The sequence below is a fragment of the Bubalus bubalis genome, chromosome 14 (assembly GCF_019923935.1).
Source record: "Bubalus bubalis isolate 160015118507 breed Murrah chromosome 14, NDDB_SH_1, whole genome shotgun sequence".
Lineage (NCBI taxonomy): Eukaryota > Metazoa > Chordata > Mammalia > Artiodactyla > Bovidae > Bubalus > Bubalus bubalis.
In genome coordinates, this window is record NC_059170.1 from 58,465,615 (window position 1) to 58,482,628 (window position 17,014).

Genomic DNA, 17,014 nt, shown 5'->3' on the forward strand with positions numbered 1-17,014 from the left:
CCCCACCTTCTCTATCTGAGAATGCCCTCAACCAGCCTTCTCTGCTTACCCAGATTCTAGTTCATTTTCAAGGTCACTGGTGAACCTTGCATTCACCAGTGGTGTGCTTGAGCCAGCTCACATTGGCTCAGGAGGGCTGACTGTCACCTTTCCTCCCGAAGTCACGTTCAGCGATGTCACACTGTTGTTGTTTTACTCAAAATCAGTAATGGCTGCTTAAGTCTTTCTACCACAGAAACTGGCAAATGCTGCAAATCAGGCTTTTCCGTGTTGTTAAACACTGACCAGCACACCACTGTCTCATCTTCCTACAGCTTGGGTACCTGACTCTTCTCTGAAATCTGACGGCCTTTCTCTTAATCTGGCCATTGAAACCTACCTACTTAAAGAGTTTTAAAAATCTATCATGTATGTATATAAAACAGAAAGCTGTATATTTATTAAAAATATATCAAAAATCTATTTTTTGATAAAAATAAAGTTATATACATCTTTGATACATATATCCATTGTCTCTACAACCAGACTGTCAACTCTTGGTGGGAAAGGACCCCATCCTTGCCCCTTCACGGAATTAGGAGAAATGGAAGGAGGACCTACCTCAATAGACACCGCCCTGCTCCTGGCGCTCACACTGTGGATTTCCTCGATGAACAGGCTCTGCACGGAGGAGCCGTCCCCCGGCATGTGCGGGGACGGCAGAGCGGAGGGGGCCTCCTGCGTGGTGGCGGGGGCGCTGGCGGGGTGAGGGCCTGGGCCCCCGGGCGCGTGCTGGGCGGGGTTCAGCAGCGCGGAGGAGAGCTGGGACGGCTGGATGACCACGGGAGAGCTCTGCGCGTGGTGGACGGCCAAGGGCACCACTTCCGCCTTCACGTCGCCGGGGACGCCCGCGCCGGGGAGGGGCTGGCCCGAGCTGTGGGGGGCCTCCTCCTGGGCCTTCAGGACCTCGGCGGCCGTGGCTTTCTCCATAGCGACGTACTGCGCGGCCTGGGCTGTATCCGAGCCTTTCAAGAGCCCGTCGGTGACGTGCCTGGGAGAGCACACAGCAGCGTCAACCAGTGAACCAGGTAACGCGCATTTTCATTGTACGGTATTTATTTGAGTGCTGTCATCCACAGACCAGGCAAGACCACAAAAAAAAGCTGTGTCATCCACAGACCATCCACAGACCACAAAAACCAACAAGATTTTGTTGCAGAAATTAAGACATGCTAAAACCCCAAGTAACAGCTTAGAGTTGAGGGTTTCCATAGCAACAGAACTGCCTCCTTTTAGCAGCTGCTTTCCTCCTCTTCCCTCAGGAGATGGTCCACTCCTGCTGCTGTGCCCACTGTTGGGTAGTGGTGTCCCAGAGTGGACACGTTTCTAACAACACCGCCTGCACCCATTCCAGGCCTAGGCAGCACGCAGATGCTCGGTTCTGACTCGAGCTTCCTTAACCCTCCACTCTCTCCTGCTTTCACTGCTGCGCCTCTCGGGAGGGTGGTTTACATGCCAGTTCCTTTTACTTGCTCTTCCTACAGCTCAGCCATCTGGCCACCCCACCTGGACTTGACTAGCATTTTTGCAACATCAAAAGTGACTGTGAATCTAACTGCAGGGTTAGTCTTCATCCTCGTCTGCTCTGTGGGGGGGAAGGCGGTCATCTGATGCTCTGTCCAGCTCCACCCACACTATTGTGGAAAAGACATGACCTTCAGGGTCAGACAGGCTTGTGCTCGACTATCAGCTACCATGTTCTAGCTGTGTAATGCTGGGAACTTCACCTCTGTGAGCCTCAGGTACTTTTCTGTGGATTATAGTAAAGATGATGATGGTCTAATTCCTTCCTCTGGGCTGGTGGCTACGATCAACATAGTCAAATGAAAGACACTGTCAAACGTGATACTCAACCCATAACTTTTAATTAGCCCCTCATTCTCTTACCAAAACGTGTTTTTATTTTGCTTTGAAAAGAGAATACTGTCTTCTACAGCTCTCCTCTGCTGCTCACTTCTTTAACTGCCTGGTTCCTTCAATCTCAAATCCCCAAGGGTCTGTTTGCTCCTCTCCTCCTCCTTCTGTCAGAGCTACCTCTTCCATTTTCAGTAATCACCTACATGAAGGCAACTTTCAACTCTAAACCTCCTTCCCCCTCCCTCTGAGTTAGGCAAAGACTCTTTCTAACTGTCTCTTACTTCAGTCTGCATTTCTAAGGGCTTCCTGGGCAGCTCTGCTCTCCTTCCAGCACCTCAAATTCAAGACACACACAACCCCTCCAGCATCTCCCAACCTGCTCAAGTTGCTCTGACATGACTGTCACCTGCTCTGTCTTCTCTGTCGGGCGCCAGGACATGTGCCTGTCCCTGGGGGCGTGTGTATTCCTATCTTCCTTGTGTTTTCCACAGCGCTGAGTACAGCACGTAGACAGAAAGATCCCAAGAAATAATAATATAAAGGCTTGTGATGGGCATCTTAATGGAGGCTATATTTATTCTTTTTTATTTTTAAAGTAACTTAACTGGCTTTACCTGTATCATTTTTTAAAATTGTTTTTCAGGGAAGAGAGGGAGGGTGGGCACTGTTGCCAGCCAGCCTGCTATCTCTGTAAACACTTAATCAGAAGGTTTGTTTTAGGCTTTGTGGTTGGGTTACCACATTTAGGTAAGAGTTCAATGAAGAATCCTTTTAACATATTTTTATCCTACTGGAAGAAAAAGTTTACTCTGGCAATTTAAAGTAGTGAGCCTATGAGAAAATGTAATTCAAGTACAATTCTTCCTGTACCCAGGCAGATGTTTTCTCCGCAGGAAGAGGCAAGAGCTGCCTTAATTCAGATTTTTGCTGGCCTCCTGAAACTTATGCAGGAGATTATAGAGCTCTTTGTAGCATTAGCATCTCAAAAGAGCCTCTTTCCTTGAGGTCACTATTACTAGAAAAATCTCACTTGCTCCTTACGGTTAATAATTCATCTAAAAGTCAACTGTACTTTTAACATATTTCTCCTGCAAACCTATCAAAAGATGATAGTGATTAAAATTCTCCCAAGAATTTAGATGTTACGTATGCTTGTGACCGGCTCTCAAATCTGGTTTAAGATCTAAAGGGTAGTATCTCTGTAATTTCCTAGTTCTGTTTTCTCAAGAAAAGGAAAATTCAGGACTGATGCTGTTGGGAGGTGGTTTATGTGGTAGCTCTGTCTATTTCCCATGTGGGAAAGGAAGTTTTATAAGGGCAGGGGTTCTGTCTGCTTTATTCTTAAACTCTTGACACCCAACTCCAGGACTGGAACAGCTAAAAACATCCAAATATGAATGACTGCCTGGCCATGAGATCAGAACCAACAAGTCTGGTGTCAAACTCTCAGGTCACACCCAGCGCACCCCCACCCCTCACCCCAGCCCGCCCGATCCTCCCAAGCCTGGTCACCTCCGCAGCATGGTCAGGGTGTCCGTCAGGCCGCGCACTCTCTGCAGGAGACTGTCCAGCCTGTGTGGCTCCTCCTTCAGGAACCGCACCGCCTCCACTTCTATGCGCAGGATGGCTCGCATCTTATTTTGTAAGGTTGGAAATTCTCCTTCAGACCAAGAACAGCGAGTCAGCCGCAGGAGCAAAGGCAAGAAGAGCAGGCCCCCTTCCCAGACCCCAACACTGGACATGGTTGAGAAGTGTGGGGGTTCAGGAGGCAGAGCTGGTTCAACGTGACCTGGGCGGAGGGCGCAGCCCCTCGAGGTCTCATTTCCCGTCTCTGTATGTGGGATGTGTCTGCGGGGCCCTGAGGTGTATTCAGATTACAGCAGCCACTGAAGTATTAATACTAGCTCCCGGCAGAGAGGGGCGCTTTTTCTGCTGTTCAGGGATGCATCCTGAGCACCCAGAACAGTGCACAGTGGGTGCTGGACGAACCCCTGCCCACGTGCACGAACGAATCCTTCACCGTCTGATGGGTTGTCTGGATTCCCTTCCGGTTCCAAGGAGGATGCTCACCTTTCAGGGAGGCAACGGCCTCTCCCACCTGGCGCAACAGGAAAGCCCCATCCTCCACGTCTTTCAGAGTCACCACACGGCTGGCCGAGGTGGAGTCCTTCTTTAGATCGTCAACAAAGTCTTCCAGGTCACTAGGGGGAAGGCCGACCACAGATGGAGTGAGTGCGGGGGCCTTCCCTACGGACAGTGCAAGAGCAGAGGACCCTGGGCCTCAGCGCCTGGCCTCCCCTCTGGTACAGCGGGTCCCTCCATGCCCAGGGAGGTGGAAGCAGCTGCTGGGGAGGAGTAGATTGGTTTGGCTTAAGAGACCCTGCTGGGGTGTGAGGTGAGGTTTCTCAGGGAGGCCCAGGTCCATCACCTGGCTGACAAAGGACCGACTCTTTGTTTTTAGCGGTGCTGATGCTGACTGAGGGAGGGCTGTGTGGACTCTGATGTGATAGAGGACTAAGAGGGGGAGAGACAGCAAGAGGAGGAGCCCAGGTTGCTGCAGATCAGGCTTTTCCACCTTGGCACTGACCTCTGGGGCCAGGTCATTCTTTCTGCGGGGGGGTGGGGGGTGTCCTGTGCACTGCAGGGTATTTAGCAGCACCCCTGACCTCGACACATTAGCCTCCAGGAGCAGCAGCTCTAAGCCGACAAAATGGACAATGTGGAGGAAGTGGACAAATTCTTAGAACGGTACAACCTCCCAAGACTGAACCAGGAGGAAACAGAAAAAAATGAACAGACCAGTCATAAGTACTGAAGTTCAAACTGTGGTTAAAAAACTTTCAAAAGTCTCTAGGTCCATCCACATCTCTACAAATTACCCCATTTTTTTCCTTTATAAGGCTAATATTCTATTGTAGATATACCATATCTTCTCCATCCATTCCTCTGTTGATGACTGTCATAAAGAATAGAGTCAAAAAGAGAAAAATATATAACACATATATATGGAATCTAGAAAAATGGTACAGATGATCTTATCTGCAAAACAGAAATGGATACACAAACATAGAAAAAAAAATGTATGGACACCAAAGGCGGCAGGGTGGTGGGATGAATTGGGAGATTGAGATCGGCGTGATACATGTACACTACGGATACTGTGTATAAATAGGTAAGTAATGAGAGCTACTGTATAGCACAGAGAACTCTGCTCAGTACTCTGTGGTGACCTGAATGGGAAGGAAATCTAAAATCCCAAAGAGGGAATATATGTATACATATAGCTGATTCACTTTGCTTACAGTAGAAACTGACAACATTATAAAGCAACTATACACCAATAAAAATTAATTAAAAAGAAAAAACTTCCAACAAACAAAAGTCCAGGACCAGATGGCTTTGTTGGCAAATTCTATCAAACATTAGAGGAGAGATAGCAACTATCCTTTTCTCAAACTATTCCAGAAAATTGCAAAGGAACACTCCCAAACTCATTCTCTGAGGCCACCATCACCGTGATACCAGAACCAGACAAAGATGCCCCAAGAAAAAGAAAATTACAGGCCAGTATAATTGATGAACACAGATGCAAAAAAAAAAAAAAATACTAGCAAACCAAATCCAACAGTACATTAAAAGGATCATACACCATGATCAAGTGGGATTTATCCTGAGGATGCAAGGATTCTTCAGTATCTGCAAATCAATCAGTGTGATACACCACATTAACAAACTGAAGAATAAAACCATATAATCATTTCAATAGGTGCATAGAAAGCTTTTGACAAAATCCAACACCCATTTATGATAGATGCCAGTAGCAACCTCCCCTAACTTGAGACAAACAAGAATGTTCCAAAGACATTGTTAAAATGTCCCTAGAGGTCAGGAAGGGAACAAACTTGCCCCTGAGAACCACTGCTTTATACTGACTGTCCCGTCAGTAAGGACTGACTGTCCTCTCCAGGCTGCAAAGAGAAGGAATGATCACAGGTCTGATTTCTGGAGGGGGTGCGTGTGCACACATGTACTCATCTCTTAGGGTACGTCTCCCACTTCAACAAACACACCAGTAATAACATCCTGTCTCCTGAGCACATTGATAACCCCACCCTAAACAGATGTGTGCATTACTTCATTTTGCCTGTTGCTCTGACAGTAGAAAGCCCTGCTAGTAAAGAAACAGGAAAAGAGCTTTGATTTGAAGAACACTAGGTGGCAGCAAGTGGACAGCAATTCCAGCGCCAGAACCTTGAGTGTGGGGCAGGCGGCGAGTCGCCAGACTTCAGTTACAAGGACTAGGAGTCCTTGTATAAGGACTATACATATGATTAACACTATAAATAAATAACACTATATAAGCACTATAAATAAATTAATACTATAAATAACACTATAAATATAATTAACATTGCTATATGTTACTTATGAAATTTGTTACGAGAGTAGATCCTAAGAGTTGTCATCAGAAGGAAAAAAAGTTTTTTGTATTTCTTTAATTTTGTATCTATAGGAGATGATATTCACTAAACTTACTGTGGCAATAATTTCATGATGTGTGGAAGTCAAATAATTATGCTGTCCACCTTAAACTATATGGGGCTGCATGTCAATTACATCTCAATTAAAACTGGAAGAAAAATTTAACTGGCAATTCTATAAAAACATTAAGGCTATATATTTTTTAAAAAGAACATTTCAAGAAGAACCTTGAGACCTAGTTGTAGACAGCTGGCTGTCACAGGCCCATTTCAGACAAATAACAGCTTTACTACCTCACGGCGGGTGATTGTCTATAAGTGCAGGGACTAAATACAAATTTGGAGTCTGTTTTTGAGATGCTGATGAACAGTAGTCAGATTTCTTATCTGACTCTCTAGACCACCACTGAGAAGGGTATTCTAATTTTAATCAGGCACACTGGGTAGCCATGTGCTTGACATAAGCTACAGCTCAAATATCAAAGAGGTCAGCAAGGATAACACTCCCCATCCTGTAGGCTTCTGGTGATTACAGTCATGGAAAGAATTTGAAAGTTGCTCCTTTACAATCCCATTTTGGGACGTTTATGCTTTCCAAAAAACAAGAGAATTACCCATCTACAATGGAATACTACTCAGCCACAAAAAAGAATAGAATTTTGCTATTTGCAGCATTTACATGTGGGTGTGGAGGGCATTATGCTAAGTACAAGTCAGAAAAATACTGTATGCTTATCATTTATATGTGAAATCTAAAAAATTCACAAACTAGTGAATATAACAAAAAAAACAGTGGACTCACAGATACAGAAAACAAACTGGTGCTTATCAGTGGGGGCAGCGCAGGGGAATCTAGTGGGAGAACAGGAGGTTCAAACCACTGAGTGTAAGACAGGCTACAGGATGCACTCTACAACATGGGAGATATGCCAGTATTTTGTAATGAAATTAAAAGATTTTAAAGTATTTTAAATATTTAATACTTTAAATATTTGAGTTTCACAAAGCCATTTTAATTTTTGTGAAACTCAAAAAAAACAAACAGGAGAACTACCAACACTAGAAGAACCCACACAAATGACTGTTCATTATACTAAAAGGTGAAACTGTGCTATGAGAAATCTTCACTGCATAACAAAACATACATTAACATAACAGATGGGCCTGCCCCGGTGACTGGGGCGTAATAAAACTCTGCTTATTTCAGTAGTGCCACTTGATAGATGTTTTCAATAAGAACCTCACAGAAGATGGGTCGCATTCAAGGCAGCATCTTTCATTGTGCATCAAACATACTTTACACTGAAATTCTTCTTTTGTGATTTTAACTACAGTTGAATAATAGGAGGATAATTTTAGCGCTTTGTTATTTTGGCTATTAGTTTTAATTTATTGAGATTAAATTCAGACTTCCCATTTATCATTGGGTTGTTCCACTGGCTCCTTTTAATTTGATGGGTTGCCAAACCCTACAGAACAGTGTGATGCTTCCAAAGAGACTAATAAGCTCAGTCACCTGAGGACTGTTCAATTTCCTGAGCTCGGATGGAGGGCACTAACCGAGTGTCCACGGATATCCAGAACCAGCCAGAACTAGATGCTCAGTAAAGAAAGAGTCTGAGAACACCGTCTAGCAAGGGCCGCCTCCTTGGCCAAGACAGGCTTGCCTTTTAGGCTGAACAGCTATGCCCGCACCCAGGGACTGAGTGCAAGGGCCAGACTCACCACAACTTGCGGACGATCTTCTCCTCTTCGTGCAGGTACTTCTGCCTGTCCTGCTCCACCAGGACCCGCTGGCGCTGCACAGGGTCCTCCAGCCTCTTCATCGTCTCGATCACCTTGCTGCTGATTTCCTGCTCAGCCTTCCTCATCATTGCCTTCAGCAGCTCCTGGTTCTGCAGCTGTTGGACAAAAGAAATCACCCTCCATCAACTCTTGCTGGGTTGCCACGGGGGTGCCAGGGCGTCTGGCAAGCCCCAGGTGTGGGTCTGGATAAACAGCCCCATAGCTGAGTCTTTGTTTATTTCACTGTAAAAGGGAAGGGAGCACAGACTGTATATAATATTTGCTGCTTCAACCAGCATCCAAGTTTGAGTAGCCAGCTGACAAGCACACTTTCACAAAAAAGTAGTCCTTGTCTCCAAAAAAGTAGTCCTTCCTAAATGCTGGATAGACATACAGACAACAGGCGTGAAATCGTGCATGTTTTCATAGAGAGAGCCAAGAGTACCAGCTCTGGAGCCAAGCAGACTTAGAGTCAAACCCTAAACCTACTCCCGGATGCACTGAGAGACTCTGGGCACACTCCTTATCTCTCAAGACGGGGGCGTTCATCTCCCTTGCCTCTTCTAGTCTGAAAATTAAATGAGATACTGTTTGGTATAGGAAGGTACTCAACAAATGTTGGTTTGAGTGTGGACTATTTCAGCCCATCAATTAAATGAATATCTGTGTCCCTCTGATTAATGGGTCCATGGACCAAATACCATGTAATTACAGACCATCACAACATAGTACTTGAGAGGGTGGGGAAGGGCAGGACTGGGATTTGGGAGTAGCAGATGTAAACTATTATGTATAGGAAGATAAACAACAAGGTCCTACTGTGTAGCACAGGGCACTATGTTCAATATCCTGTAATAAAGCACAATGGAAAAGAACACATAAAAAAGAATGTCTATATGTATATAACTGAGTTGCTTTGCTGTACAACATAGATTGGCACAACACTGTAAACCAACTCTAGTTCAATAAAAAAAACTCGGAACACAGTACTTGCTGTCAGTGGTGGCAATGATATTTGCAGACGAGCCCTAAGGCTTTTGGCAATTAACTGATCTCCCTGGATTAGACGTAGGCTGCTTGCCTACATAAGACCACAATTTCCACATAATTTTCCCAGGTGGTTTCCAGAGTACTCTTGTTTCTCACCCCAAAGTATAGGATGTGTGAGTACCAATTCAGGCTTTACAAAAATCGAGCCAAACATTTGAATCCTGTTTCCAAGAAGGTGTTACGTGGCTCCCTGGGGCAGGACAATTTTCTGACAGCACGTACATCAAGTGAGCTCATTCAATCAGCCTGAAAACCAGTAACTCCATCATACCTATTCTATTATATCTGAAGTTCCCCTGAAAGTTCAATTAGCTGTTACTGTTTCCTTCATTTTGTGGCTCTGTAGACTACCACCTCACAGGAGGGACTGCTCCATCGGCTGTCCATCATCTGTGCAAACAGAGAGGAAATGCCATCTGACTGTGTGACCACCTGCTTGAAACCCCATCATGGCTTCCATTTTCTCTGAATAAAAATAAACCATTTCTGGGACTTCCCTGATGACCCAGTGGTTTAGACTTCACCTTCCAATGCAGGGGATGCAGGTTCCATCCCTGGTCGGGGAACTAAGATCCCATATGCCTCATAGCCAAAACACCAAAACATAAAATAGAAGCAATATCGCAACAATTCAATAAAGACTTTAAAAATGGTCCACATTAAAAAAAAAAAAATTCAACATGGACCAGCCCTACAGAACCACCATCATGTTTGAACACCACCATCATCAACTGTCCATCCAGAGAAAGACAGCCTGAGTTCATTTCCCAGTCTTCCTAATTAGTTCCCAGTCTTCCTAATTAGTTCCCACGCGACTGTGGGCAAGTTATTAATCTCTCCATGTCTCTCCAAAACAAACAGAAAGGGACAGTAGTAGTTCGTATCTCACGGAGGCGTAATCGAGCTTCGTGAGGCGATAAAGTGCTCACAGTCGTGCCTGGCACAAACGGAGCTCTCGGTGCAGATGAGGTGCAGTTATCCTCCCTGCAGTTATCAGGGAGGATAACTGTGGGGGCGAGACCTGTGGTTTTGTCTGGGAGTGAACCAAAAAAAAGTGCCACCCTTGGGTTACCTCCTCTGAACGAACCATGACCGTGCTTTCACGCTCTCCTCGCTCATGCTTTTTATCAAGGTCTTAAAGACAGCCAGTCGGTTGCTGAAAGGCAACACGTCTGGAGGCAGCGCACACACAGCAGCTTCCAGCCACGCGCTCTGCAGCGATGGCTCTGTCCGCAAGGCATGCGGAGGTCTGGCCCTTGCCCACATCACCAGCCTCCTATCACTGCAGGCAGCGGGCGCGCGCTCTGCTCCAGCCGCAGGGCCATCCTCTCTCTTCTTCTGACAGCCTGATCCCCTTTCCTTTCTGCCACAGGGACTTTGCATGGTACTCCCTCTACCTGGTTAATTTCTGCCTTCCACAGAGTCTCCAGGACACCATGCCTGGTACATAGCAGGCACTCAAATATGGAGTTGGCCACAAAGTTCATTCAGGTTTTTCCACCAAATGTTATAGAAGAACACAAACGAGATTTTTGGCCAACCCAGTATTTGTTGAATGTGTGAACTGAGTTGGTAATAACAGACAATGGAAAATCCACAATTATTTGCCAAATGGTAGAAATGCGAGGTGACCCATGGCTCGGCTATGTCTTGAGCTCAGTGCTAATGCTCAGACTTGCTCTGACTACAGTTGCCAAACAGACCTAGTAAACCAGCTGTTATCAAAATGGCATGCTCAAATTCAAGGCCATGTGTCAAATCCTATAGACCGCTTTCCTTTGGGGGTTGAGGGTTAGTGGTAATGGGTACATAAGGGACAAATAAGAAGATGATTAAATGTGTCTAAAAGTGACTGATGCCTAGGTCCATTCCTGAGAGATTTGGATTTAACTGGTCTGAGATGTAGCTTGGGCACTGGGAATTTTTAAAAACCCCTCAAGGACTTCCCCGGTGGTCCAGTAGCTAAGACACTGTGCTCCCAATGCAGGGGTCCCGGGTTCAATCCCTGGTCAGGGAACTAGATCCCACATGCCACAACTAAGAGTTTGCATGCCCCAACTAAGAGATCCCACATTCTGCAGCTAAGACCTGGTGCAGCCAAATAAATAAGAAATGGAAGATATAAATGTATTAAAATAAAAACCACCTCAGATGATTCTAATGTGCCACCGCAGTCTGAGCACTGTGGTCTACGAACACTTTGATGGACAGATGACATCACTGTGCTGTGAGCTGAGGGGCACGGCCCTCCCTAACCCTTCTGCCCAAACCTCGCAGACAAGCTCCAATAAAATTATGGTCCAATCATCCGTGGATATTGACAGTGGCTATGAAGCCACAAATTACTGCTAGAATATTTCAAATCCTTAAAATTGAAATTCCAAAGATGGGAGAAGTGAAGCCCTGAGAAGTGAGGTGACTTGTTCAGAGTCAAATTCAACCCAGTAATTCTCCACTCACGGTCTACTAGGCAGCATTAGGCAGCAGTCTCTGCTGTGCTCCCGCACCCAAGCAGCTTCTGGCGCAGCAGAGGAACCCAACACATATTCAGTGCTTGAATGACAACACAGTTGGCCCTTGAACAACACAGGGGTGGGAGTGCCTACCCTCTGTGCAAACATCCAGGTATAGGGACCTCGCTGGTGGCCCAGTGGCTAGGACGCCATGCTCCCAATGCAGGGGGTCTCGGTTTGATCCCTGGTCAGGGAACTAGATCCCTCATGCTGCGGCTAAGAGTTTGCATGCCAGAACTAAAGATCCAATGTGCCACAACTAAGACCCAGCGCAGCCAGATAAATACACATTTTAAACAACAATCCGAGTATAACTTTCTAGCCTGCCCTCCATACTCACAGTTCCACATCTTCAGATTTAATCAACCTCAGATGCCAAGATTTCCTGGGTGGCTCAGTGGTAAAGAATCCACCTGCCAATGCAGGACATGCAGGTTCAATCCCTGGGTTGGAGAGATCCCCTGGAATAGGAAATGGCAACCCACTCCAGTATTCTTGCCCAAAAAATCCCACAGAGGAGCCTAGTGGGCTACAGTCCATGGGGTCATGAAGAGTTGGACACGACCAAGCAACTGAGTGCACCCTCTGAAAACCCAGACACATATCAGAGGAACACAACTGCATACAATATTCAAATGACTCAACTGGTAACAGTCAGATTACACTCAAATTATTCCACTCAAAGTGGAGGCAGGGAGAGATGGGCCTAGAGTTCCAGGCTGTATGATCCTCCCGCCCAGAAAGAGTGCCTTAACCCAGAGAAAGGGAGAAGAAACACTGACTTCCCCATGGCACACAGCTGGTGAGCGGGCAACAGTAAGTAAAATCACAAAGGAATAAAGACACGCAGAGGTTCTTTTCTACTTTCCCTGGGCCCCCGGCCCTCCCTGACTGCAGTTCTTAGCACTGTGGCTAGGACTTGCTCCTAGTGTGCAGAGAGCAGCGCTAGTGCTGACTACCGCTATATATAAAACAGACAACCAGCGAGAGCCGAGCGCGCGGCACAGAGCCCTCCTCGATGCTCTGTGGGACCTAAACGGGAAGGAAATCCAAAACAGAGGGGAGCTGTGTCTACATATGGCTGCTTCCCTTTGCTGTACAGCAGGAACTAACACAACATTGCAAAGCAATTGTACTCCAATAAAAATTAATAAAAAACAAACAAACAAACAGTGCTGAAGGCAGGATGTGTGTCAACATCTCTCTCTGAATGCTTCAGATAAATTAGCCACCAGCACTTCAAATCATTACATTCAGTTTTTCCGCAGGGATTCTAAATTTCAATTTAAAAGAACCCTATTAAGATATAGTTTAGGACTTCGCTGGTGGTCCAGTAGCTAAGACTCCACCCTCCCAAGGCAGGGGACCTGGGTTCAGTCCCCGGCCAGGGAACTAGATCCCACAGGCTGCAACTGAACATCCTACATGCTGTAGCTAAGACCTGGTGCAGGCAAATACATTTGTTAAAAAAGATATGGTTTACAAGCTATAAAATATACCCATTTTAATAGTGCACAGGCCAATGAGTTTTGATAAATGTATACACTGACGAAAGCACCACTAAAAACAGAGACAACATTTGTTCTCACCCTAAAAAAACCCTTCTCAGCACTCTGCACTCAATTTCCTGACCCCCAGCTCAAGGAAACCACCCACCTGCGTTTTGTCCCTTAGATTAGTTCTTCCTGTTCTAGAATGTCACACTCATGGAACTGTACCCTGTGAAACTGTGTGCGTCTGGCTTCTTTCCTTCAGTATATTGTTTTTGAGATCCAGCCATGCTGTTCGGAATTATAGGGCCTCATTCTTCTTCATGCTTAGTGGTTTTCTATTGTATGGATTTAGTACGTTGTATGTACTAACATTTTAATGTTTTTACATATTGACTTGATTCTGATCTTACTTACATCCACTTATTTCTGGAAGCATCTTTTTTTGATTTGATATTACACAATCCTGATTGTGAAGTGGTTTGTGAGCAGTGCCAATTACACTTTTAACTTTCCATCCATATGCTTTTTCCTTTCTTTTTGCAGCCTTATTGCGCTTGCTAGGACACTCAGTACAGAGTTAGAAGTAAGAGGAGGCTTCTCTGGCCGTGGTCCCGATGTCATGGGGATATGGCTGTGCTTCACCACTAACTGTAGTGTTTTCTGTAGGGTTTTCAGACATCCTTTATCAGGTTAAGGAAGTTTGCTTCTACTCCAAGAGTGCTGAGTGTTTTTATCATCGGTATTGAATTTTGTTTTATGTTTTTTTTCTGCATTTACTGAAATGATATGATTGTCTTCTTTATTCTGCTAAAAGGTCAAATACATTGAATCATTTTTTTCCCCCCATATTAAAACCATCTTGAACTCCTGGGATAAAATCCAGGATAATGTATTATCCTTTTTATATATTGCTGGATTCAATTGCTAATAGTTTGTTAAGGATTTGTTACATACATTTCCCAATGCCAGGGGGCCGGGTTTGATCCCTGGTCAGAGAACTAAATACCACATGCTGCAAGTAAAGTGTGGTGCACACAGATAAATAAAAGCGTACGAACTAAACACTGAAGGAAAAAAGAAAAAAGACCGAAGCATGGACTTTCTCGATCACTACCGAATGCCCCGGGTGATTAATAAAACCTCTCTGTGCTTGCTAGTCGAGGCATGAGCATCTCCCAGAACTGTGTGCGCTCTGGGAATTTCCCGGCCTACAGCCCCCTACTTTGGGCCTGGATCGTGGTCTTTCACAACACTCGTGCCTGGCCTGTTAGTCGACGACGGATCCACAGACTGACGTAATTCTTTCTCCGCAGAGTTTCCTCTCGTTTGGCACTCGGCTCCCCAAATCCTAGCTGCATCTGCTCCTTGCCCTGAGCTGGTCATGTGGTCAGTGCTCTCTTGGGTTTCTCTCTCTCTGTGTTGTGATCTAAGAAGCGTCAACAGACAGAAAGCTGAGGAAGATAAAGGTTTTGTCTCCTTTCCTTTCATTCTCTCAAGGGTCACACTCCTGTGCTGTCTGTTGGCCGATGCTGAATAGTTATTTCATGCATTTATTTTTCGGTATTCCAGTTGTCAACAGTAGAAGGGCAAGAACAGCTGTAGTTATCCCTACATCTCTAGAAATTTCAGTTGGTTGTAAATGCCGTGGCTTGATGACTTTATAAAACTACTCAAAAATAAAAGTAAACTGGACCACGGGACTTCCCTGGTGGTCCAGTGGCTAAGACTCCTCACTCCCTGAGCAGGGATCGAACCTGGGTCCCCTGCATTGGGAGTCCCCTGCACTAGATCCCACATGCCTCAACTAAGACCCAGTGTAGCCAAACAAATACATAAATATTTTAAACTTTTTAACTGGATGAAATAAATTATTTCTGTCAGCTTCCCTGAGAAGGTAGGAAACTGCCTAAACCAAATTCCACTCACCTCAAAATGGACATGTGCCTCACATACTCACCGTGAGTTCTTGGGTAAAATCTTAGACTATCCGGCTTGCCAACAGTGTGGTTTAACTGAACTGATTTTGCTGTCTGGCAGTGACAGTAAACGGGGGCTGTACAACGCATCGGGAAGTTTCATGACAGCCAGACCCCAGAATGACTCCTGACCAGGAGTTTCTCCCCAGTCAGCTCCCCGGGCTGCAGGTGTAGGATGCCTGCTCACCAAGCACACGGTATCTGGGAGATGTGCCCCGTCTTAGCCAGTGTAGGCATATCGAGGGCTTGATACATTGCACGGTGGCCTGACTGTCATCTCCTGTGCTAGTTCCATTTGTTATTTCTGCCTGGTGGGGAGAAATAGGTCTGCTCGGTATGGGCCAACATCCTGCATGCTTTTCTCAGGGACATACATTCCCATGACCGTTGTTTTGAATGTCAGAAGATAAATGAGACCCTGGCACACTGCTATGAGGCACTATCTTATAAAAAGACACCTTGCGATAACGGTGCTGAATTATATCATTTCAAGTGCAAGGGCTCTGCGTCCTGCTCTGTTTCTTCTTTATGTTCATGTGGTACCTCCACCCTCTCCTGGGAGCAACACGGTCAATTCTCAGTAGTCTTAAAAATGGAACACTGAGTTCAGAATAATCCAATTTTTAATTTATCAAGAAGCAGGAGGAGGAGATGAGAGACCAAGAAGAAAACTGTGGCAATTGGAGAAAGATGTATCCATCTCAACGTTAGGCCAAGTTCAAGTTCACAGAACTTGAGCCCTCTCTTCCTGAAACATCTCTCTCCCCTTAGCCCATAAAGAGGGGCAGAACAGCAGTCACTCCTATGGGTACTGGATGACCTCGGTGAAACCTAAGGATTGTGGCATTTGGGGACAATGATGTAGCTCATCACTTTTTCCCTAAATCATACCAGAAAGGGTAATAGACCAAAATGATCACCTTTTGAAGGGCACATTTGTCAGGAGCTAGGTCTTCCCCTGTCTCTTTCTGCTGTTTTCAGCTAGATGCAGGTGCAGCTCCTACCTGGGATGGGACCACCACAATACAGAAGGTCCATGTAGCTCTCATCAGTTATGAGTAAGTAGAGAACATGCCTGATTAGTCTCTGGAAAAGAGGTCCCTTGTTTAGAGTTAGGGCTTTGAAATCACCAAGTGTGGCGTTCATGCGTACAGGGTATTTCTGCTTCACTCCTTGTGATAGCTGACTGAGATGTCAATTTCCATGGGGCATCTCAATGGACTGCTGCTGCTGCTGCTAAGTCGCTTCAGTCGTCTCCGACTCTGTGCGACCCCACAGATGGCAGCCCACCAGGCTCTCCCGTCCCTGGGATTCTCCAGGCAAGAACACTGGAGTGGGTTACCATGTCCTTCTCCAATGCATGAAAGTGAAGTCACCCAGTCATGTCCAACTCTTCGAGACCCCGTGGAGTGCAGCCTACCAGGCTCCTCCATCCATGGGATTTTCCAGGCAAGAGCACTGGAGTGGGTTGCCATTGCCTTCTTCTCAATGGACTAAGAATTCATAATGTCTGAGAGCAGTACTTCTCACCCTGGAACATTCTAGAGTCACCAATGTCTGGTCTTTGATCCACAACCAATGAAGTCAGACTCTGGCAGTGGCACTCAAGTATTCGCATTTTTCTGCAAGGCTTCAGGTGATTCTCATGGGTAGTCAGAATTAAGAACTGTTCTCTTACACTGAAAATTCACATTAGCCTGGAGAGCAGGAAAATGGGAGCAAAGTTCCCATGGTTTTCTTCATCATCTCAGGCTCTTTCACCTCCCTCGACATTCTTTTTGCCGTATTTAAATCTACACACCCCACGGTGTCTGCATCGA

At 45.7% G+C, this 17,014-nt stretch overlaps 1 protein-coding gene across 29 annotated transcripts in view; it reads right to left on the bottom strand.

The window, feature by feature from the left end:
- The window catches only part of KIAA1217 (KIAA1217 ortholog), an 829,478-nt gene that overhangs the window by 26,571 nt on the left and 785,893 nt on the right, over nt 1-17,014 (bottom strand). For all 29 annotated transcript variants that reach the window (XM_044927453.2, XM_044927454.2, XM_044927455.2 and 26 more), the window contains 4 exons: nt 8,103-8,278; nt 3,967-4,097; nt 3,409-3,556; nt 601-1,030 (listed from right to left, as the gene is read on the bottom strand). In XM_044927453.2, coding sequence (XP_044783388.1) covers nt 601-1,030; nt 3,409-3,556; nt 3,967-4,097; nt 8,103-8,278 — 885 coding nt within the window. The remainder of the gene's footprint in view (nt 1-600; nt 1,031-3,408; nt 3,557-3,966; nt 4,098-8,102; nt 8,279-17,014) is intronic.